We start from the raw sequence: 24,582 nt of genomic DNA on the forward strand, positions 1-24,582 counted from the left end.
GATCTACAATTTGAATCAACAAAAAGTAGACGTTGAACCTGGGAGATTAAAGTTTAATCCTTCATGGAACATAAATTAATCAGTGTAACTCTCAACCCCATCTAATAGCTGTATCCATTCACCATATCCATCAAAGGAGTCTTTGATTTAGTCTTTATGGTTAATTAGCAATAACTACAAAATCTTACCGACGTTATATTTGGTGTATAAGATGATTCTCACCTCCATGTTCTGATTCATGTTTACATATTTATCCCATCAAAGCCAAGAAATTCTGCAAAATTTGCATTTGCAGAACATTAAGTAAGAAATATATGCCTATGCTGGTGATTTGTAGTTTACAAACTTAGAATTAGATGATACACATAAAAGTAATAATATCAATATTAATATTGACCCCTCCCACAAAGAAATGCTGGCCGAATGAAATAGCTAGCAATCAGTTTAATGCTTTCCTTTCCATCTATCACCTATGTAAAGGTATTATGTGCATGTTTCTGTCAACATGAGACCTGTACAATGTTCATAATATCATATTCATATCAACATCTATCTATGTATTACTCAGCTGACTCCTCTTAAGATCAACAACTATGACACTTATGTTGTCTGAGCTTTTCCGTCCCAAAGCAAGTCGAGTTAGCAGTGCAGCAGCCAATACACTTCTCGTTGGATACAATGCCTCAGCCCCTTCATCTTCTATCAGTGGCCTTGCATTGTCCTCTCTAGATGCAACACCTCCATTGTTTTCTTCTTTAAGACACTCAGAAGCTACTTTACAAGCCAAGTCGTTCGATAGAACATCCCACAACCCATCGCTAGCAAGAATTAAACACTCATCTTCAGGTTCCCTTTTTGTAAAAGTTATTGCAGGGTCTGATGTCACAATTGGTTTAAGATACTTGTCCCCTGTTCAAGGAAAAACAGTTAAAGAGCATTTACAATTTCATCATGACAGGAAACTGAACAAAAACTGCATAATTTCTTAATCACAGCTAGCTAATATAGATACAGCTTACCAAATGAAGAAATTACAGGTAGAGATGTTCGTATAGTTACACAGATCATTGTTTGCAATGTGAATATTTCCAAGGAAATTAATGTACCAGATTAGGGGACTTGAATTTGTTTTGATCCCGGATCAAAGCGCACAGGCTAAAAGCAATGGAACAAGTTCTATCTCTCCCCCCCTCTCATAGAAAAAAAGAATCAAATAAACCAGAAGAACAAATTTAAATAATTTTAAAAGAATGAAACACTCAATAAATGCGTTGAGACCAAATTGGAGCTTTTTTAATTTTACAGAGCTCGCAGATGATCTCAATAGGTAGAGTTTTTTTTATATCTTAAGAGTAATAATAATGATCTTATGTCTTGTCTACATTGGCAGTCAACCCCTAAATGTAATTCTTCCGATCAGGCACCAATCAGCACCACTGTACTACAATGGATGTATGCAACATGTTCATCTTCATAGGTGCAGTATGCTAAAACTCAAAGACCATTTTTGCCAACATATCTACTGGAATACATAAGTTCCCAATCAGAGATCCAACATCTTCCAAGATCTAACATCCAAAATGTGGCCAAAAAAGATTATCAGTATTGGATTATTATCTGGTAATTAAGGAATGGCCATTACAAGGTTTGCTATACCAAATTTGTGGAAGATAACAAGTAATATATGATATTGTAAATCAAGTTAAATGGCGTACATCATTTTTTGCATGTTGTCGTTAGCACTCAACTTGGCAGCTGCATGGATTAACCTGCTTGACACACAAATAGGCACAATTCCTAATGAAAACTAATACAAGATCCATTTTTTTGAGGTTAATTAAAACATTCAAGTTCAACATGATCCAACTGCAAGGTGATATAAGAAACATCCTATAATTAGCAAGGCTCCAGAATATCAATGAAAACCAGAAGGTTTAGTTGTATTTTTCACTTACTACTTGCCCTGCATTAAAACCCGTTCGCCATTGGTCTTCAAAATATAATATATTCTAGTTTTCATTATAATAGTGAAATGGATGATTAAACTTCTAGAAGCACAAACCCAAAGGGGCAGGATCAATCTTCAGGGGATGTGTGTTTTATTCATAACTCTAGGATCAGCAAAACTTCAGAAAACAATAACATTTTCTGATATTTGCCCAATAAAGCATTCTATTAACTCATTGTAATCTGTTCTAACTAATATCCTAGAACGTAGATGTCATATAATTCACAGCGTCAGAAACTGAGACATAAACCTGCCATTAGTTACAAAGCCCTGCAACACCGAGTACAGAAAATCCAAAGTACATGTATTCTATCATTGTAAAAGCTAACTCTTTCATCTGTTTAATATGATGTGGTATAACTAAACCATATAACCCAATAGATAATTAGTGGGGGAGCACTTGCAGAAATTCCTACTAAAATTCTGAAAATATAAGTAAACAGATTGTTTGCCACCTAATTTTCATACTCTTAAAAATTATGTTCCACCGGACTGACCAATTGAAAATTCCAGTAAATTTATAATAGGTTACCTATAGCGCGAGACATAGCAAGAATGCCCTCAACACGTGCTCCGTTCAAAAATATTACTCTTCCACCAGCAGCTTCAATCCTTGCAAGTTCTTCTGGCCGGTCGGGCTGCATAACATGTTAAAAATATGCTGCTGTAACTATTATTTTAGGATCAGTAACTCGATGGAAATATAACCCAAATATACTGCTAAAAAATATAGAAAGAAATTGCTCATAAGGAATTGTTTTGGACAGTAACACTATATGCAAATATTGTACTATACAATTATCAACAAGAAAAGTAAACTTGACTCAACAATATATTTTGCCCAAAATAGAGAAGGAAGTTTAGCACAAATGTTGTTAAACATATATTCGTCCGTTAAACTAGAGTAGCTTCATTCTGCTATGGCGTACAGACTACAGAGAGCTAAGAGAATTGCCATATTTATAACATCAATATTATTTTATACCCATAAATTATATCGAATTAAATGAAGAAAAATGATTGAAATTTTAAGTCAAGGGTTCATAATTTTTTGAAAGGGACAGGTGTTCCCCAATCATAGCGAGTACAGTTGACATGAATATACAAAACTCAACTAACCTTGTGATCACAACTGAGAGGAATTGCTCTCCCACCTCGACAGAGGACGGCGCGTGAATCTCCACAATTGGCAACAATGATGTATTCGGACGTTACAACTGCCACTACAGCGGTGGACCCACTAAGAGCTGCCTCCATTGAGTGGCACCCACAACGGTACACCAAACTTCCACATGGGCAACTACTAATGGCCACTTCGTCCATTCTTTGGAAGCTCCTCGTCACCACTGTCGTCCACCTGTCTTCCCATTCAGCTTCCTGCTCAAGCTCCTCTGCTCTCGAGGTGCTACCTTTCCCACTTTCATTTTTGGTCTTGCAACTCACGCGCGTTAGCTCCCCTTCGAAGAACACGTGCAATTTTTCTCTGCACAATGCTGCCACCTGCATACCCATGAATCAAAATTCATAAAGTCCTTTTAAAGATCACATACAAATGACTGAAGTGCCCCCGAGTTTAAGGCAAATTCAATAGATGACAAACAAGGACTCAATTGACTTTTCAACACTAAAAGGAAAAAATAAGGGAATTTGAGCAACTACGTGAGGTCCTCCATGACCATCGTATACACCGAAGAAATGTAAGGGTCGCCGCCGGTTAATCTCTGGATGACAAAGACTCGTCCGTACAGAAATTGTGTCTTCCATCTCTCGTGCCCTCCCAGATACCGAGATCGTCCCGTACACCGGCTCAGCCGAGTCTGTCTCGCTTAACGCCGCCTCTGGACCCACCGGTTCCATGTTCTCGCCAGAAAAAGCGGATGTAGAAGTCGCAGCCGGTGGAATATCACTCATCTCCGACATCGTGCGCATACGCTTCCTCTCCGTCTGGTTTTCATTTCCACTATGGCTGGAAGGCTGTCCAGAACCAGGGGGAGAGGTTCCTGCTAATCTCCTCATTCTTATTCTCCGTCGCCTCCGCTCCCTGCATTTCGCAGGCGAATCGTCATTTTCATCGTTTAGCATTCTCCTACAAAACTCCGTCATCTTAAACTATTTGTAAAAACACATATACGGCGAACTCTCATAGCTGTCGCCAATCATTTCTAAAAAATGTCAAATGGCACGTCATTCAGAGAATGAAACAAAAGTGTTATTGTTTTTGAAACGTAAGAGGGAAAAGAGCAACGTGTTGTGTTTTCTCCTTTTCTTTTACAGTATTAAGCCTCCAGGGCAAGCCAGCTCTACGGGCAATTGCTCTGTCTGCCCGAACTGCCCTACACCGACCAATCTTCACTGTTTTGGCGACACGTGTTTACCTTGATGTTGTGTTTTTCCCTTTAAATGTCTTCCAATTCTTTCTTGCTAGCCAAATTTCGCGAACCGCGAAGGTTTTGGGTTAGAGCCACGTGTCAAAAAAGCCCATAAATGTGGAGGCCCACGGCAGAAGGACGTAACATGTGGTCGAATGACAATGCTCCACCTACGTCAGATAAAGAAATTTAGGTGGGCCGGAGTGCGGAACGTTGCGGTAGTCATTTTCAACTCTTTTGCTTTTTTTGAATTTTTTCTTAAACTCCTGGAAATTTTAACATACGTGGCAAGGTGCAGTGGTACCAGCGTCGTGAGAATGACGTGTCTGGTCCAGCGTTAACACGTGGGACACTTGTCATAGTCGTAGAAGTAGAGTCAGCGTCACACGGTCTACAGGTATCTGTGTGCTCACTCAGTTGCCAAAAATAGAACTTGGGCCGCTCTTGCTTTCATGAAATTTCAATCAAATAAGGTTAAGAGCGTAATTGTTAGAACTTAGATTTAAAATTTAGGGAGAACGACATTTTCCCACCCAAGGTTTGGCGAGACGACCTTTTCCACCCTTCAAGTTTCAAAATGACACTTTTTCATTCTTCCTTAGGTTTTGTTATGTTTTTCATAAATATTTTACCGAAAAGACAAAAATGCTATTAAATATTTGACTTCATAAATTTTTTATTATTTTTTAATTAGCCAAAAAGTCAAATATTGAAAAGTAAAAAAAGATAAAATAATTAACCCTACTTAAAAAGTTATGAATAATGTTATGGAATTGTTTTAAGTTAAATGACATTCATGTTTATTTATAATATCATTAATATCTCATTACTATTATTCAATAATCTATTAAATATCTAATGTTTTTCATGATATAATGTTTTTCATTTTTACTAATTAACATAAAATATCAAAATTTCTAATTAATTAAATAAACAAAGGAAAAAAAGATATCTTTACACTTGAACTAATAAATAATCGAGTAAAGACATTGACTTAACTAAATTTTAATTTATAATAAACTAATTAAAAAATTAACTATTTAAATATATTTTCGTCTTTTCAATCAAATATTAATATAAAGCACTAACAAAACTTGACGAAGGGTGAGAAAGTGTCATTTTGAAACTTGACGGGTGAAAAAGTGTCATTTCACCCAACCTTGGGTGGGAAAATGTCGTTCTCCCTAAAATTTATAACAATATGTAATACTGATACAATGGTGGCTCCCTCGAACTCTTGATCTTGTCAAAATTTAAGAAAAATAAATAATTTTTTTTTGCAAGGGTTTAAATTATATTTCAAATTACAACACATTATATTTTCTTAATATGATTTTAATTTGATAAAATACGTAATTTAAAAGTTTATCTTCTCAAACACATTTTGATCACCGCCTCTCTTGTTTCTACCTCTGTCCTATTTTATTTTTCTCAATTTTTAAATTAAAAGTTTTCAACTTCGGTTTCTATTTTATTAATGCTATAATAAATTCAATTTTCATTATTCTATATCAATATGATCATAATTTTCTACGTACCTATACTTAAAAATTAATTTATGATTTCCTTCTTGCCCTGATATTTACTAATGTGTAAAATAAGTTTGAAGTTAGATGTTATTATCCATAAATGTTCTCAATAACGTAATATTAATAAAAATAAAAAACAATTATGAAAACATATCAAAATGAACTGAGATCTTGATGTTCTTTAACAATGTCAAATGGGATGAAATGAATTGATAAGCCACCCGTGAGTTTAGCAATACCCTTATCCGAAAGTTTAGGCAGTGGATCAACACGTGGCGATCAAGTATGTGGAGTTAAAAAGAGAACTATTTGATTGGAGGGCGGTGGCGGCGATGACGATGATGGCGATTCATAACTTCAAAGGTCAAATTACATCAGCTGTGCCGTTTTATCTTTTCCAAATTTTTTTTAGCCCTTCTGGATATGAACAGTTTGATGAATTACATCACCAATTATAAACTGAAGTTGATGTAGCTTGTGACATATAAATATAATTCATTTTTTTTTTTTTTTTTCATTGGACCGACTTAGACATTTTATGCTGTCCACATATACATACTTTCAGTTTGTTTTCGCTATGACTTTCCCAATTAAGATATCATATAAGAAATCAAATTTTATTTTATGAGATATCATATAGTGGTGTTTCACATAAATGATTAACAAATTTATTAGGTATAAGTTCTTATACTATATGAATAAATAATATTAATTATATTTAATAAGTCGAACTATTAGGGAAAGATTCTATATAAATAATTGATTATTTCTATGATACTCATGGATTATAGTCGGAATTTTGACTCAACTATTAGGTTAAAATAAAACAAAGGAGTTAAAAAGTTTAACGAACTATTGCTTTTTGAATTGTATTATAATTATTATTATTTTTACTCTAGATTACCCTTTACTTTTTTTTCTTGATTGACAAAAATCTTTTGATTCAAGTGATAGTTTTTATTAGTATTCAACAAATTTTTTTAATCAATAATTATCATTTACTTCAACAAAATATACTATCCCCACCAAAATGATTGAGTGTAAGGCCATCTCCTCAAACTTCAGTGGTATTATTATTTTAAGCCAACCTATCAACTAAATTCCCCTCATCTTTACTATGTTGAATGTGGTTCATACTTTGTATGAGGTTAACGTATTATTGGCGAACGCTAACGCACTTAGGGGTCTCGCTCACTAGTGAGTGGACGGGGCTGAGGGGGCAATGTCCCCTACACGATAAGCCCAATTAGTAATTGAGTTTGGAATAGTTTTGTAAATATTTGGGCTTGAAAGTTTTTAGCCCAAATGTGATTAGGTTTACTGTTATATATGTATTGTAATAGCAGAAAAACCTAGTGTGAGAAACTATATTGAGAGAAAGGAGAGAGGAAGAGTGAACGGCCGTCATTACTAGCTTTTTGAAACTCAATAAAAACTTCTCTATATTGAATGATGGACATAGTTCCTATATTGGGAATGAACCGGGGTAGATTGATTGCCTTCTTTACTTTTCTCTCCATTATTTAGTGTGTTTTGGCTATTATTTTTTCAACATATTATAAGCAGCAGCAGAAGTAAAATCATGAATGGAAATAATATTTAGCCCCTATCTTTGTTTCATTGTCCGCTAAAGGTTAAATAGTATTTATATAAATATAATAAATACTAATTAAAAACTTTTAGGAGAATGTAAGACATTGTTAGATATTTATTAAAGATTTGGAACATTTCATTTGATTCAAGTAATATTATGGTTATAACTATTAGTTTTTTATTTGGCCAATATAATAATTACAATAAATAGTTTGTGTTTTGTAATAGTTTCACTAAAAAATATAAAATTTAGAAAAGAAGATCAAGATCTCAACCTTGATAAAAAAGAAAAGAAAGGTGGTAAGCCGACGAACCGTTGCACGCTTCAACTAGGCCACTGAAGAAGGCAAAGGCTGGGTGAGAGACTAGGGCAACTTACTTAAACTGAAAAGAAAAGAAAAGATGAAAAAGAATTTAAAAACTCTTATAAGAATCAGATGCTTCCATGTACAACGGTTATGATTGACGCACTTATACTTGCTTCAAGTCCATAACGATATAAGACCTAAAAGTTAATTCTTTTACGAGAGAAGAAACGTTAACTAATTTGATAACCATTACAAATTTTACTTAAATTATGAATTCTAATTGACCTTTTTTATTTTGTAGAATATATTGTTTTGATTGGTATATGATATTCCAAGGAAGATTTCTTTTTTATTATGACTTTTTGCCTTGAATAGCTTGTATTATATTAGGCATAAGATCCTGAAATATTGTCTTGCCTTAGATATATTCATGGCTTGCTTGTACAAGTATAGTATAGTATTGTGAATGAATATACACACAATTCTATCAAAATCTTCATGGTATCAGAACATGGATGACGACAACTAAATAATAACAATTGTGAAGGGATCATTGAGTATGGATGTGACTTCCCCATACTACTTGCATCCCTTAGACAGTCTGGGACAAATATTTGAAAGTGAACTCCTCAACGAGACCAACTACAACGCTTTGGTTGATGATATGAGCAATGCGTTATGAGCTAAGAACAAAATGGGGTTCGTTGATGGAACGATCCTTAAGCCAAAAGTTGACTCTGACGACATGATGATTTGGATGCATTACAACGCAATGGTGAAAGGATGGTTGAGAAGCGCCATCAACAAAGAGGTTAGAGGAAGTGTTGCTCATGTCGATACAACGAGAGAGATCTAGGTAGACCTGGAAGACATATTCGGTCAGGGCAGTGCACCAAGTGCATACCAAGTTCGGTGGGCGATTTCTCTTTTGCATCAAGAAAAGACGTCGATAGCAGCGTATTACAACAAACTCAAAGGCCTCTGGGATGAAATGCAATCAATTTCTTCCATCCGATAGTGCACTTGTCAAGAATGTACATACGGAGCTTCGAAATAGCTTGCGGCCATAAAGGAGAAAGAAAAGTTGTATGATTTCTTGATGGGACTAGATATTGGCACTATCAAGACACATATCCTTGGGAAATGTTTTCATCTAAAACTTAAATAATGTGTGTGTTGAAAACTATCAATTCAATTAAAATTAATTGAATTGAATTGATATTTGAAAAGTGAATTAAAAAAATCACACAAAAGAAAAAAATAAAAAAAATAATTTTTTGCTTGGTTGAACTGCACAAAAACCCGTCGGGTTAGGGTTGGCAGACCAGGCCAGGTCGACCCTTTTGAACGAAGAGGCGAGTCGGGTTAGGCCCGGCTAGTAATTTGCACTAACCTGGTTGGGCCACTTTTCCACCTCTATTGATGCCACTATGTGAGTGCTATGATACTCAAAGGGGCACCAAGCCAAAGACTTTTGCTCTCATTGTCAAAGTCACTATGGATAATGATAAGCCTTTTCCTCGCCCCACCCTAAATGGGGCGGGGATTCCCTAAAAAAATTAGGGACGAGGATAAAGAAATTCCCCATCCTCAGGGATGGAGATAAATGTGTAACGCCCCACTTGAGGTATGTAGCTAATATACGTTGCGTTGCTTAAATATTTATTGTTTTGCTCTCATTTGAGTTTGTATGTTGTTATTATTTGTTGGTTGGCCTTTGGTTGAATTAATGTTTTGGTTTGGTTGAGTGTTTGCCCTGAAATTGGTTAAGACTTGGAGAATTTTGGAGTTACAGTCTTCGTCGGGGCGAGGAATAGTCTTCGCCGCGACGACGTAGGCTCTGCAATTTTTCGCCAGGGCGAAGGAAAAGTCTTCGTTGTGGCGACAGGCCGGCTGAATTGTGTAGTGAAGTTTCTAGAGAATTTTTTCATAGGGGCAAAGTGACCATTCTACCCCTAATTAGCAGGAAAAGTGGGGAGTGAAATGTAAGAAAATTTCATGGAGAATGTATTAGAGTTGGGGTTGTGATTGTAATGAATTAAGGACAAAGATGAAATTTTCAAGGAAGAGTAAGGGCAAAATGGGAAAGAATGGTCATATTATGAGTTAATAAGGGTTTAGTGTTAGAACAACTCTTCATTTTCTCTACTCCACCGCCATTCCCATTCACCATTTTCTCTCAACTCTTCATGCAATCTTTCAAGGATTTTAGAGGGCTTTTGAGTAGTTTTTGGTAGAGCGTTAATCTAAAGCATCCTAAGGTAAGGATTCTTGCTTTAGATATGAAATCTATTTATAGATATGTTGAAGTCTTATAGTCTTGTTGTTTAAAGTTGTAGAGAAGAGTCAAGTTACTAAAGGAAAAGAGAAGTGCTAGTGGAGTCACTTCATCACAAGGTAAGTAAATCCAACCCAAGTTGACATTTAAGAAATCTTTTGAGTAGAGATTTATGTATGCATGTGTATGTTATGTTATTAAGGAATTGAGATTAGATGTGTATTGAGTTTATAATTGTTGGGTATGTTTACATCTTGAGAAGTGTTTGATATGTGAAGAGAGATTGAAATTGAGTTGAAGTTGGAGGAGTTATGCATGAATCTTTTTGGGAATGTTTTCCTTGATAGGAACTTAGAGTATATGAAAGAGTTTTCTCCCATTTTGGATGATGAAAGAGAGGAGAAGAGTTATAGTTAAAGTAGAGTTTTCATATGCACATGGGTTGTTTGATGAAATGCTTATGAGAGGCATGAGTAAGAGTAGAGAACCTTAATTATTGTTACATGGCATAATTGCATTTCATCAGTGCATTAATAAGCATGAGTCATCCATATGCATTGGAGAAATAGCTTGAGAAAGAGTAGAGAATTTTGAGAAGCAACTACTCTAAGAGTAAATAGAGAAAGAGAGCTTAAGCACTAGAGAAGAAAAGAGTGCAAAAGAAGAGAATAGAGTAGGTTGTGTGATGGGGAACCCGTGAGTAATGGGTAGAGTATTCCTGCATGTACGCCGCAAAGAGAGAGTGGCCTGAGTATGAGAGAGAGAAAGTGGCATGGCTCGTGAGAGTGCATGCGGATGAGGGCTATACCCGAGAGTACTTGAGAGAGACAGAATATACACTCACATGGCCAAGGGTTCCGAATCCAAGCATAACCAAGTCCGATCGGCTGAGAATGAGTAGAAGTCACGGAGAGCGGGAGCGAGTCCCGGCTGTGCCTCGGTAAGATGGGGCCATGACATACGAGAGGGAGTGAGTAGAAAAGAGTTATAAGAAAGAGAAACAGAAAGAAAAAATAGAGAGAGTTGTAAAAGAGAGAGTAAATGAGAACAGAGCAATTGTAAGGAAAGAATTGAAGAGAGAGAGTTACGGGGATAGAGAAGTAGAGGATTTACTCACTGAGCATTATTTATGCTCACCCCATTGTTTTTCTATGTTTTTGCAGGATTTAGGTTAGGACGTGGTCGAATGGACGTCGGCAGGCGAGGAGAAATAGCTACACTATCCACCATGTTTTGATGTTTTGTATATGATACTTTTGTACTATGTAGAAAATGTATATATTTAGTAATAAAGAAAAATTTGGGCCCAACTACTTTTGTTATATACATGTATTTTTATTTATGTATAGTTTTATGAGCATAGTAGTAGAAAGCAGCTATTACAAAATGTCTCCCCACCTTGCCCTGCCCTGCCCTGCCCTGCCCTGCCCTTAACTCCTTTTAAGTGAGATGAATGATATTGATATGTGCAAGTCCCAATATTTTATTTTTATTTGTTTTCTCTTTGTTTTGTGTCTGATTTTGACCAATTTTTTAGCTCTGTGTTTGTTCCTTAGGTAAGTAATATATGGTTTTAGTTAAGGTTGGAAGCAAAGAGAGAGGGAGAAGTCAATGTTAAGCAATTATTGGTGGGATTATTGATAAGTAATATATGGTATTGGTTAAGGTTAGAAGTAAAGAAAGAGGGAGAAGTCAATGTCAAATAGTTATTAGGGGGATTATTGGTAAGTAAGATATGGTTTTGGTTAAGGTTGGAAGTAAAGAGAGAGAGAGAGAGAGAGAGAGAAGTCAATGTCAAACAATTATTGGTAAGTAATATATGATTTTGGTTAAGGTTGGAAGCAAAGAGAGACGGAGAAGTAAATGTTAAGCAATTATTGGTGGGATTAATAGTGGTATGTGAATTGTGATGATATGACATGATAGGCAGCATAAAAAATATGCATAAAAGATTTGATTGCTTCCTTCAACCCTAACCCCAATATCTTATTAATTTAATAAATATATTCATTTCTTGTTCTTCTCTTTCTCTTCCTTTCTTTTCTTTCCTCCTTTTATCCTACCACTTTTTCTTCCCTACTGTCACCTCCCTAAAAGACAATTCTCACCTTCACCTCCACCAAAGAACTCTACCTTTGAAGGTGTTGTTACTTGTACTTTGTTGTTGGATTCGTCAACCAATAAATGCATTTCAACACTTCTCTCCCTTCCCCACAAACTTGTTTCCCACGAAGTCTTCCGGATTTTCATAAACCCTAGGACCCTTGATAGGAAATTAATGAAATCTAAATATCATCTCACATTTCTTAATCTAAAAAACTGCATCATGGCCATGCATGATCATATCAAGAGAGGCCGAATTTCACCCCATTTTGCTATTGCAACCCTTCCCCTTGACACCCAACCCTGCAATATCTTTCTTCTATATATTTTTTTTTCTCAATTACTATTTTTTTTTTTTTTTTAAGTTTTATAGTTTGAAGTTAAATGGGTTTTGTATTATTGTTATTGATGGTGAGGATTGGAAGTGTTAGTGGTGGGGATTATTCCCCGCAAAATCCCCTTAGCTTGCGGAAGGGCAGAGTAGGAATGAGGGGCACCACTTCCCTGTAGGGAAGGGAATCCCTTAAGGGGTAGGGATGGGGCCCGGGAATGGGATCTCCAACGCCGCCCTACGCCCATCTCTAACTATGGCTCAAGGCTTACTGTGATGCAGATTGGGGTTGTTGCACTATGGCTAGATGGTCTACGACGGGTTATTTCATTATACTAGGAGGCTCGCCAATATCCTGGTAGGCAAACAAGTAGTCAATGGTTGCGCGCTCATCCGTTGAAGTAGAATATCGTGCCATGACTACCACAATAAGTGAGGTAATTTGGTTGCGTTGGATGCTACGGGATTTAAGGGTGACACAGTGCCGACCATTCTTTTATTCTATGACAACTTAGCTACATTATACATTGCAGCCAACCTAGTTTTTCATGAGAGAACAAAACACATTGAGATGGACTGTCATTTCATAAGCGAGTGGCATGCATTGCATGAGGTAGAACCAAATAAGGTTGGGATAGTAGGACAATTGGCAACATATTCACCAAAGCTTTGGGGGTGACCATATTTCGAATGTTACTCGACAAGTTGGGCATTGCGAATCTCCATGCGCCAACTTGAAGGGGAGTGTAGAATATATGTTTTGATTGGTATACGATATTCCAAAGAAGATTTCCTTTTTATTAAGAATCTTTGCCTTGTATAGCTTGTATTATATTAGGCATAAGATTCTATAATATTGTCTTGCCTTAGATATATTCAAGGTTTGCTAGTACAAATAATATATCGTATTGTGAATGAATATACACACAATTTTATCAAATTCTTCATATTTTGATAATTTGGTGACCACAAATATAAAACTTTGGAGAAACAGAAGAATAAATTAAAAATATACCTCACTTAATATAGAAGATTGTGACTAAAAAGGAAAATGATGGGGGTTGAACATTTCCTTCATAAAGATCAAATAGTTGTTATTATGCCCCATTTGTGGCACCATAAGTGGTTTGATATAACATAGCCAATGAAATGGGCCTATAATCTAAGCTGATATTGAATCCTTACCACTGGTAAGGGTTGATGACTGATAAAATATGATGCACATTCTAGGTTGACGAAGGATCTTTTAGACACATTTAGACTTTTGTAAAATAATAATAAAGAAAATGAAACAAATAAGAAATAAGAAAAATTGTAGAAAATTAAGGAGAGCTCTAGAATCTGTCAAGTCAGTTAAAATCATTGACTTTACAAATTATAAATAGGTGCTTGCCTTACTTCTTGTAATATATCATCCAAGTTAATAATAATGAAGAAAGCTTTCATTAAAAAATCTCATCAAGCTCTCTACTATTTTCTATTGCCTATAACCTATAGCCCACTTTCTCTACTTCCCAAAAACTTTCACGTCCCTTCATTCTTTTCTTCATCAAGAAACCAACTCCACTCTTTCTAACTCTTTCTCAAACACTCAAGACAGGTTGCACCAAATTATCCCAATATCCTTTATATTTTTGTAAACAAATAATCATCAGTGGTATCAAAGCTGCATTTGGTCATTTATTAGGCATAGTAAAATTATGGTTGAGATTAGCAATCCTACTATTTTGCTTCTGTTATTTAATGAAGAAAACTATGATTTTTGGTCCATTAAAATGAGGACCTATTTTTGCTTCCAAATTTTGTGGAAAGTAGTTGAAGATGGACTAATTGTTCTTTAAGACAGTTCCACTTTTACATATGCTCAAAAGAAAGCGCTTGATGAGAGTTTGCAAAGGACTCCCAAGCGTTATTTGCTCTTTAGCAAGTAGAGTCGAAACAAAAATTTCTACAAATCATGGGTGCCACAACTGTCAAAGAAGCATGGGATACATTGCAGGAGGAGTTTCAAGGATCTAAAAAGGTATGTGTTGTTAAACTTCAATTTTTTAGAAGAGATTTTGAAAATCTTAAAATGGAAGATAATGAGACTACTAAAGATTATTATTCAAGAATAAAAGAATTAGTAAAGCAAATTAGCCTATGGAGAAAATAACTAATAAGAAAGTAGTACAAAAATAATAATAATTTGCACTAAAAAGTATGATTCAGCATTTTCTGCTATTGAAGAATTTAAAGATTTAGAAAAAATAACACCCATTGAACTAATGGGCTCTCTTGAAGCACATGAAAAGAGATTAAACAGGCGAAATGAAAATATTACAGAAAATGCGTTTTCATCTAAAACAAATATGCGGTCTCAAAAATTAAAAGAAAGTGGGAGAAAAAACTAGAAAACTTTAAAAATAAAAATCAGAATAAACATTTTGAAAATAAAAGCATTTTTCCTCCATGTGGAATTTGCAATAGAAAAATCACTTGGAAAAATATTGTTGGTTTAAACAAAAACCACAATATAGAAACTGTAAAAGGTCTGAGCATGTTGAAAAAGAGTTCCAAATAAGAAGAAATCATCAAGCTAATTTTTCAAAAGAAAAAGAAGAAAATTATCTTTTCCATGTCTCCCAAAATGTAATAAAGAAGAAAATAATATACGGCTTTTACATAGAGGTTGCAGTAATCATATGACAAAAGATGAAACTATTTTCTTTAATATTAATTAAAAAAACGGAAGTAAAAATTGGAAATGGTTAGTGTATAGAAGCAATAGTAAAATGTACCATTGTTGTTGATACAAAAAAGGGCAAGAGGTACATTAGTGAAGTACTTTTATTCCCAAACATAGTTCAAATCTATTAAGTGTTGGTTAAATGATCGAGAACGGTTACTCTTTGCAGTTGAGGGAAATTCCTACACTATATATGACAAAAAGGATAACTCCTTCATAATTGCAAGAGTAAAAATGCAAGAGAGCATGTGTTTCCCTATCCAATGGAGATACGGAATTGACACAATTATGAAGGCACAAGTGGATGAATCATAGTTGTGGCATAGAAAGTTTGGGCACTTCAACTTCCACAGGTTGAAGATCCTCCAAGGAAAGAATATGATGAGAGATCTACCAACAATAAAGAGATGGACAATACATGCGAATGACGTATGCTCGGTAAACATCATCGACAATCTTTCCCCTTTGGAAAAGCTTGAAGAGCCAAGAAGCTGCTGGAGCTAGTCCATACTGATGTTTGCAATCCAATGTGTACTCCATCAAATGATCAAAACATATACTTCACCCTGTTCATTGATGACTACACCAGAATGACGTGGGTCTACTTCCTACATGAATGATCACAAGTCTTTGGAATCTTCAAGAATTTCAAAGCCTATGTTGAGAAACAAAGTGATAGAGGCAAAGATTACACCTTCAGGGAGTTCAACAAGTTCTGTAAAGAAGAAGGTGTACAACATCAACTCATAGTTGGATATTCCCCAGAACAAAACGACGTATCTAAAAGAAAGAACAAAATTGTGATAGAGATAGCAAGGGTTATTCTAAATTTCTAACGAAGAAGGGACTTTCAAAAACCTTTTGGACAGAAGTTGTATACATTGCAATCTACTTACTAAACAGATGTCTAACCAACGTAGTAAAAGACAAGACACCAATTGAAGCTTGGAGTGGACCCAAACCATTAGCTAAGCACCTCAGAGTCTTCGATTGCAGCTGCTATGCTCACATTCCGCAAGAAAAAAGGAGCAAGCTGGATGAGAAGATCGAAAAAGGAATCTTCTTAGCCTATAGTACTCAATCAAAGGGCTAATGAGTTTATAGCTTAAGAACAAAGAAACTTATCATCATTCAGCAGTAAAGATGTCCAATTCGATGAAGATGCGATGTATAACTGGGAGACACAAATTACCAAAAGGAAAAGTATCAACTTGCCAGCACCAACTCATAATTAGCAAGGAGAAGAGGTTGATAAGCTCAAGTCACCAACACAAACATCAATACAAGAATCAATCCAACAACATGAATCATCTCTTGAAGCATCACCAAGAAGAACCAGATCTTTATCAGACATATATGAAAGGTGTAACTTGACTATTGTCGAGCCAGAAAGCTATGAAGTAGCTTCAAAACAAGAAGTATGGAAAAAAGAGATGATTGAGAAGAACAAGAAGTGGGAGCTCACAAACTATCCCCAAGACAAACAATTCATTGGGGTTAAGTGGGTTTACAAAACTAAACTTAACATTGATGGCTCAATCCAGAAGAACAAAGCAAGACTTGCCGCCAAGGGATACTCATAACAATATGGGATCGACTACGATGAAACGTTAACACCAGTAGCACACCTAGACACCATTTGAGCATTGATTACACTAGCCACATAGAAAAAGTGGAAGATCTACCAACTAGATGTGAAGTCTGCATTCCTCAACGACTATCTGTACGAAGAGATATATTTCGAACAACCGCAAGGGTTCTAGTTCAAGGAAAAGAAGACAAAGTTCTCAAGTTGAAGAAGGCTTTGTACAAGTTAAAGTAAGCTCCACGAGCCTAGTATAGCAAGATAGACAATTACTTCATTGAGCAAGGATTCAAGAGGAGCCAGAGTGAGCCAACACTAATATCAACACTGACGAAGATACGAAAAACACACTCATCGTCTCTCTATATGTGGATGATTTGATCTACACAAGCACTTGCGAAAAGATGGTTTGAGATTTCAAGGAAGACATGATGGGCACATTCGAGATGATAAATATGAGTTTGATGCACTATTTTCTTGGAATCGAGATAAGCCAAAGAAAAGAAGGAATCTTTATCTGTCGAAAGAAATACACCAAAACTCTACTAAAGAAGTACAAGATGGAAGGATGCAAGACAGTTGCTATTCCACTCGATAGCAACAAAGCTCTAAAAAGGAAGATGGTTCACCAAGCGTAGACCAGACAAAATTTCGAAGCCTTATTGTATGTCTACTCTACCTAACAACCACAAGACCAGACGTCATGTACACAACTTGTCTACTATCAAGATTTATGCAAAGTCCAACACAGGTACAACATGGAGCAACAAAACAAGTACTCAGATACTTACAAGAAACAAAGAACTACGACATCTAGTATGAATTCACACCTGACTCAAGACTAATTGGCTACATCGATAGCGATTGGGCAAGATCCGTGGACGACATGAAAAGTACATCACGATATGCATTCACACTCGGTTTAGGAATATTTTCTTGGGCATCAAAGAAACAAGCAATCGTTGCATAGTCATCAGTAGAAGCAAAGTATATTGTAGCTACATTAACTATAAGTATAGCTATATGGCTAAAGCACATACTTAAAGACATGAGAGAAAAAAAAAAAGAAAAAAGAAAAAAAAAAAAAAAAAAAAAAAAAAAAAAAAAAAAAAAAAAAAAAAAAAAAAAAAAAAAAAAAAAAAAAAAAAAAAAAAAACTACGGAGATCAATTGCGACAGTAAATTTGCAATAGTAATGGTGAAGAATCTTGTGTTTCACAGCAGGACTAAACACGTAAGCATCAAATATCACTTCATCGGAGAAGCAGAAGCAAACAAAGAGATTGAACTCAAGTACTACAAGACTAAAGAACAACTGACATATATTTTCACTAAAGCACTACCGAGAGGATAGTTTGAACAATTACGAGACTTGATCGAAGTCACAAGAATGAGCATCAAGGAGGAGTGATAAAATATGATACACATTCTAGGTTGATGTAGGATCTTCTTCTAGAAACATTTAGACTTTTGTAAATTAATAATAAAGAAAATGAAACAAATAGGAAATAAGAAAAATTGTAGAAAATTAGCGAGAGCTCTAGAATCTATCAAGTCGGTTAAAACCACTGACTTTAGAAACTATAAATAGGTGCTTCCCTTACTCCTTGTAATGTATGAACAAAGTTATTAATAATGAAGAAAAATATCATCAAAAAATCCCATCAAGCTCTCTACTATTTCCTATGAATAATACTACACTTACAAACTTCTTATACAAACTTTTTCATACAAATTGATGTGGCAAAAGATGATAGGATGTTAAATTTGTTTTTAATTTAAAATCATCCAATCAACTTTTGCCACACTAGTTTGTATGGAAAGTTTGTAAGTATAGTATTACTCATTTCCTGTAGCCTAAAACCTATAGCCCACTTTTTTTGTTTGGGTATGGTAATTGTGGCCACCCCTTGCCCTTGCTACAACTTGAACCCAAGACCCCTTGATCTTTTAACTCCTCATTCCATCCTTCACTCCATTAGGTCACAAGTGGTGGTTACCTATAGCCCTCTTTCTCTACTTCCAAAAAATCTTCACGTCGCTTCACTCTTTTCTTCATCAAGAAACCAACTTCACTCTTTCTAACTCTTTCTCAAACACTCAAAACATGTTGCACTAAATTGTCCCAATATCCTTTATATTTTCTAAACAAATAATCATCAATGACTATGAGTGCGTTTGTTTTACTTTTTAAAATAGTATTCAATAATAGAATACTATTTAATGAAATAAAATAGGATTCTGAGAATGTGTTCTGGAAAATATTTTCTAAAAATATTTAGATTCTTTTTTAACCCCCTCAATTTGTTAGTTTAACTAAACATCCCTACAATAAAAGTTTTTAAATTAACAAAATCACGCCCACCCACCAAACTATTGCCGACAACTGGCCACCACCGCCGGGTGGTAGTCAAAAGTCATCGGAATGGCACACGACCAACTGGATTTGGCCAGTCATGCGTATATCTAGCATTTTCTAGCCAGATCCACCATGAATCTGGACAGAAACGGCCAGATCTATAGCCAAAGATTTGGCCGTTGGCGATGGCCATATCTTGGCCGTTGGCCAAATCTTTGACTGTAGATCTGGTCGGAAATGGACAGATCAGTACACGACTGGCCAGATCCATCCGGTCGGCGTCAGCATCCAACAATGGCAGCGACGGCGATGGAGGTGGTGATGGCTGCTGGCGGGTGATAGTGGCTTGAGATGAGTGAGGTGTTTTTGTTAATTTATATACTTTTATTGAGAAAGATAATTATTAAATGTTTTGAGTTAAATAAAATATGATTGGATTTTGAGTTGAATAGAAAAGTAATTATTTTATTGGATTGGATAGGATAATATGATAGGATAGTGAAAAAAAATTAAAACAAATGCAGCCTATAAAGAACTACAGTTTTTTTTTTTTAACATTTATTATATTTTTTTATATTTATTAAAATTTATTCAAAATAATATTTATAATTACCATGTATGAAACACAATGTATACTGTATAGTACAATTCTACGTGACATAAAATTCTGAATGAAAAAGCGTGACGAGAATTCTCAACTCGAGATGTTATAAGATTCAAAATCAATGGGTGTCGGAGCTGCTTCAGCCGGAGCTGCAATCACTATTGGCTTTTTCTTGCTCAGAAAAAGGGGCTCAAAGCTCTCTTTACTCGGAATATGGCTAAGAGCTGGGCTTCGATAATGTTCACTCTTTCACTTATATAGACGAGATAACGACTCTCCTGGAGGTAAGGTGTGCCAATCATGGTATTGAAAGACTTCCGATGGGTCACTCCTGGGCAGAGCTCGCACAAAATGTAATTTCTGACTCTCCTTTTATTTACGCGCTTTTAGAAAGGGCTGGATTATAATTTATAACAAATAAAGTACAGCCCAACAAAATTAATACAATTGGATATGCATTTTAACCTTGCTCAAGTTTCACACTCTTGGGAGAAACAGGCAAGGGTTATACATTAGAAGTCATAATTTGGTTCTAAATAAGTGATTAAAATGAAGAAGTTACCTCTGTGCTTTGTAACTGCGAAATTCACAACAATGTTGTCAACTTGATAGAATCTAAAAAATTCATAGCTAAACACATGTTTTGCCTCGTTTCCATTTTTATTGTTTCCATGAAACGGAAAATAAAAGTTTTAAATCGATAATAGCTTCACCCATGTAATTGAAAGTTTAACATGTTAAAATTGCCTTTAATTTTTTGAGATTTGGCATACATGTGTATCATACTAGATTCTTACTTTGTCTGCGTCAAATTGTTTGAAGCTTATCTATTTTCTGTTTTAACTAAAATACAATCTAAAGAGTTATGTAATGGGTTGTCTTCTAATCTTTAAATAGATTGGATACAATGTTAACCGATGCAAAATGAATGATACCCGTTTAATTTATTCGCTTGTAGGCTAAAAGAAAAACATAAAATTTAAGTATGTTCTGCTAGCTAGCTTACAGGGGTGTTTGCCTTTAAATGAGTTAGATGGGTTTGGTTCAACTTATAAAAATGGATTTCACCATATCATATTTTGTAGTTTTAATTGCTCACTTATTGCTTAAATTATAGCTTCAATTAAGAAGAGGAAGTGCATTTTGAGTAAAGCATCAACGGGATCTTAAGAAATATGCCAACTTTGATGTTTAAAATGACATTGAAATTATAGTTTGATCATGGCATTGCAGACACGGAAAATCATAATGTTTTGATGTCTTCCAAAAAACAAAAAGTAATATGGGTACATATTCTAGAAGAAATGGGCTTATTTGATTTGTACTCATATGTAACCGCTGCCGGATCACTACTAGTGCTAGAAACAAAAGGGTTTAAATTGCATTCTAATCAAACCTGTGAGTGCCATGACTCATACCAAAACACATTGCTTATTTGTGAAATCGATAGATAGACATGTTAAAAATCCACTTACGTGTCTATACTGGTTGCAGGTAAGTGATAAGAACCGGGCTTCTTACTTTGTGAACTCCATCCTTCCATATCAAACCTCCGAACTCCGGATTTGTCTGTCGAGATCTCGTTGTGAAGGTGACCTTGTAAGACAGTTTCTTGTATTTCTGGGTGAAATTCAGGCTTCTTGGTTCCACTTTTGTGGTAACACCTTTGAAGGGTGAAACTACAACGCGGTAATTAGAGACTGGAGACCCAACATTAGTGGCTGTTCTATGAAGAGTTATAGAAGAAACGTTTCCATTAGCTTTGACCACTACTGAGATTGCAGGGTAGTTTAAGTCCCCTGGACTGGCAAAAGAGTGATGGCAAGACCTATTTGCATACTTGGAAAAAGCTTTGAGCTGTCCTAGGGATAGCTTTTGTGTGCAGAGGAATTCAAAGTAATCCTGTGCATCAATGTCGTAAATCAAACCTGGGTCTAGAGCTTTCTCTGGGTTGATGTGTCCAGCCCCATGGTCATATGGAGTTGAGGGTGCAGCTAATGAGGCATCTATAAGAGGATTATGTGTATTATCATGAACATAAGCGGTTGTCATAAGTGCAGATTTTATGGCTGCCGGACTCCATTCTGGGTGCCTTGCTTTAAGCAGGGCAGCAACTCCACTCACATGAGGGCATGACATTGAAGTTCCAGATAATATATTGAACTGCACTCTCCTGTGATCTGTTGGCAAGCTTGATGGACCTGTTTCACTCGTCCAAGCCGCAAGAATGTTGACCCCAGGTGCCACCACATCAGGTTTCAGAATTTCAAGACTAAGTAAATTTGGCCCTCTTGATGAAAATGCTGCCACTACAGGGGAAGGCCTAATTCCCAACCTTGTACCGAGAAATGTAAGACTTGCAGTTGCTTTCCGATTTGTTAACGCATAACTCTTTATTGCTTTCCCTTCAGTCTCCCCTACTGCTACTGCCGGAAGAAGGTGACAATCGGCAACTAACTCCTCTCCGTTGGCAGCCGTATTTGAAAGAATCATGCCTACACCTCCTGCATCTTTAACCACTTGACCTTTCTGAACTCGAGGACTAATACCACGGTCACAGATCACAATTTTTCCAGCTACTACACTTGGATTCAGAGTTCCCTCCAAACACAAAGAGCTTGGATCAGGGCTGCTTGAGTTGCTACCCATATAAACTAGAGGATATTTCTTATTTGCCGTCAAAACTCTCCGCCCTTTATACAGTGAAACTCCAGTAATAGTCCTGCCTGTTCCAAGCTTAACAGTAGCTGGAAAATTTCTATCCATGGTACTAGCGCCAACTGTGGTGATCCATGGTGATACATTTGTGAGACTGACGGGGTCTGGGCCTCCATTTCCCGCAGAGCAAGACACGAAAACACCCATCTCCATCGCCCCGAAAGATGCTATTGACAAACTGTCATGATAATAAGATATCACCCCACCACCCAATGATATTGATAAAACATTCACTCCATCAGCCACTGCTCGATCAACTGCCGACAATATATCCGAGCTGAAGCATCCCCCAGACCAACACACCTTATAAGCTGCAATTCTCGCACCAGGGGCCATTCCTCTTGCTGTTCCATGAGCATAACCCAAAAGATTTGCACCGTGTACAGGAGAACCAGCCACAGTTGCCGCTGTGTGAGTCCCATGCCCATCTTGATCTCGAGCTGATTTATACTCAGTTTGTTCATTGATTTTTCCAGTCGCAGTTTCATATCCACGGTAGAATATTCTCGCACCCACAATTTTTTTATTGCAGTGATGCTTTTGGAAACCTCGGCCTGTTTCACAGATTCCTTTCCAGTGAACCGGTACCGGTGTCATGCTGGTGTCATTGAAACTTGCACTCTCCGGCCATATCCCAGTGTCAAGCACTCCCACAACAACATCGTGGTCAGCTAGTTTCTGAGACCAGACACTGTTACTGTCTTCTGGTTCTAGCCCAAGGAATATAGGACTCCTTGTGGTATGAAGTTGGTATTTTGTATCTGGGAAGATGGCCAAAACTCCATCTTCTTCCTCTAGCCTCTCTGCCTCTTGTTCACTCAAACGAGCAGCCACTCCATGAAAAGTAGTCTCGTAATTGTAAATTATCCTGTCTTCTTCATCTGCATCACCTTCTTTCTCAGGTTCAAAGACAACAGATTTTACTTTTGATAAGTACCAATCAAGGTGACTGGAAAACGATTCTGGCATTGCAGACTTATCCATCTGAACAATGTAAGTCTTCTTTGTCAATGAAACACCGGTGGAGAAACCAATGTGGAAGGCAAGATAGTTCATAAGAATGAGGAAAAACCATTTTGTTACAGGATTTTCTCCCATTCGGAGGCTACCAAAGAACAGTTTTTGAGACAGATGCAGCAAATTAAAGAGATAGAAATAAGAAGGTGGGTTCTGTGAGGTAGTAGTTTGAGAATTGAAATATCTAAGACAAGGTAGGAGAGGGCCTTAATTAATCAACCATTTCATGTTGTTGAAGGTAATAAAGTTGGTTGGTTTGAATCGTGAATGCAAATTGAAGAGGTCTAGTTAGAAGAGCTGACAGAAGTTAATATGTGTACCAGTGGTACTATAATCATAAACCCGTAACTTTTCTAATAAATATAACATATCGTAAGTAGTCAGTTCATAATTAATTTTATTTGTTCAATAATAAATCTCGTCTAACTAAATATAAACTGGTCAATTATAAACTATAACATTTATATTTATGAGAAAAAATGGTGGTAAGTATTTATCTTCCTACCTATCTTTATTCCATGTTTATTCTTCTGGCCTCTGGGGACACTCGTTTTACTAGCCAAGGAGTCTGCTACTTGGGAGTTGGGTCAAGAAACTCAATTTATTGATAAGATAAAGCTTGACCGCAAAGAGATATTTTTATAACAGTAATGAAATGGGTTTTGGAGATTGAATCTGGTTTCAGCTTTTTCGACGTTGTTTGGTTGGTGAGTCTTAACTTTCAACTTAAGTGATGAGAGTTATTATGGGTTATCGTCCTCTGGGGGACAGTTTTTCTTTGTTCTTTTGATTGTTGTGATCGAGGAAATATTTGGATCCCAACAAAGACATTTCAATGGGTAATGCTTCTTCACCACAAATAATTTCCAAAACATTTTCAGGTACAGTTCTTGTAACAAAAATTTCTATGTGCAAGTGGATGTGGTACTGTATATGAGCATGACTTTTATTTTATTTTAAGTAAAATAACATAAAAATTAATAAAATCGTTGGTTGAACGATGAAATTAAAAGTAAGAATTGACGTACAGAATTCCAATAATGCTCTTGAAAG

The 24,582-nt window shown here is 36.0% G+C and overlaps 2 protein-coding genes across 2 annotated transcripts; both read right to left on the reverse strand.

The window, feature by feature from the left end:
- Positions 1-384: 384 nt before the first annotated feature.
- Positions 385-4,275, reverse strand: LOC116120128 (probable protein phosphatase 2C 75). The gene is made up of 4 exons (XM_031406065.1): positions 3,668-4,275; positions 3,128-3,508; positions 2,541-2,646; positions 385-909 (listed from the first exon to the last, which is right to left on the reverse strand). Exons 1-4 carry the CDS (start codon positions 4,109-4,111, stop codon positions 554-556), a joined length of 1,287 nt encoding a protein of 428 aa, XP_031261925.1. The 5' UTR covers positions 4,112-4,275; the 3' UTR covers positions 385-553.
- A 16,745-nt stretch (positions 4,276-21,020) lies between these two features.
- LOC116120516 (subtilisin-like protease SBT1.3) lies at positions 21,021-23,697 on the reverse strand. Its single transcript, XM_031406468.1, has one exon. The coding sequence runs from the start codon at positions 23,608-23,610 to the stop codon at positions 21,274-21,276; it is 2,337 nt and encodes a 778-aa protein (XP_031262328.1). The 5' UTR covers positions 23,611-23,697; the 3' UTR covers positions 21,021-21,273.
- Positions 23,698-24,582: the final 885 nt, after the last annotated feature.

Source organism: Pistacia vera, unplaced genomic scaffold (genome assembly GCF_008641045.1).
Source record: "Pistacia vera cultivar Batoury unplaced genomic scaffold, PisVer_v2 Contig126, whole genome shotgun sequence".
In the NCBI taxonomy this organism is placed as follows: Eukaryota; Viridiplantae; Streptophyta; class Magnoliopsida; order Sapindales; family Anacardiaceae; genus Pistacia; species Pistacia vera.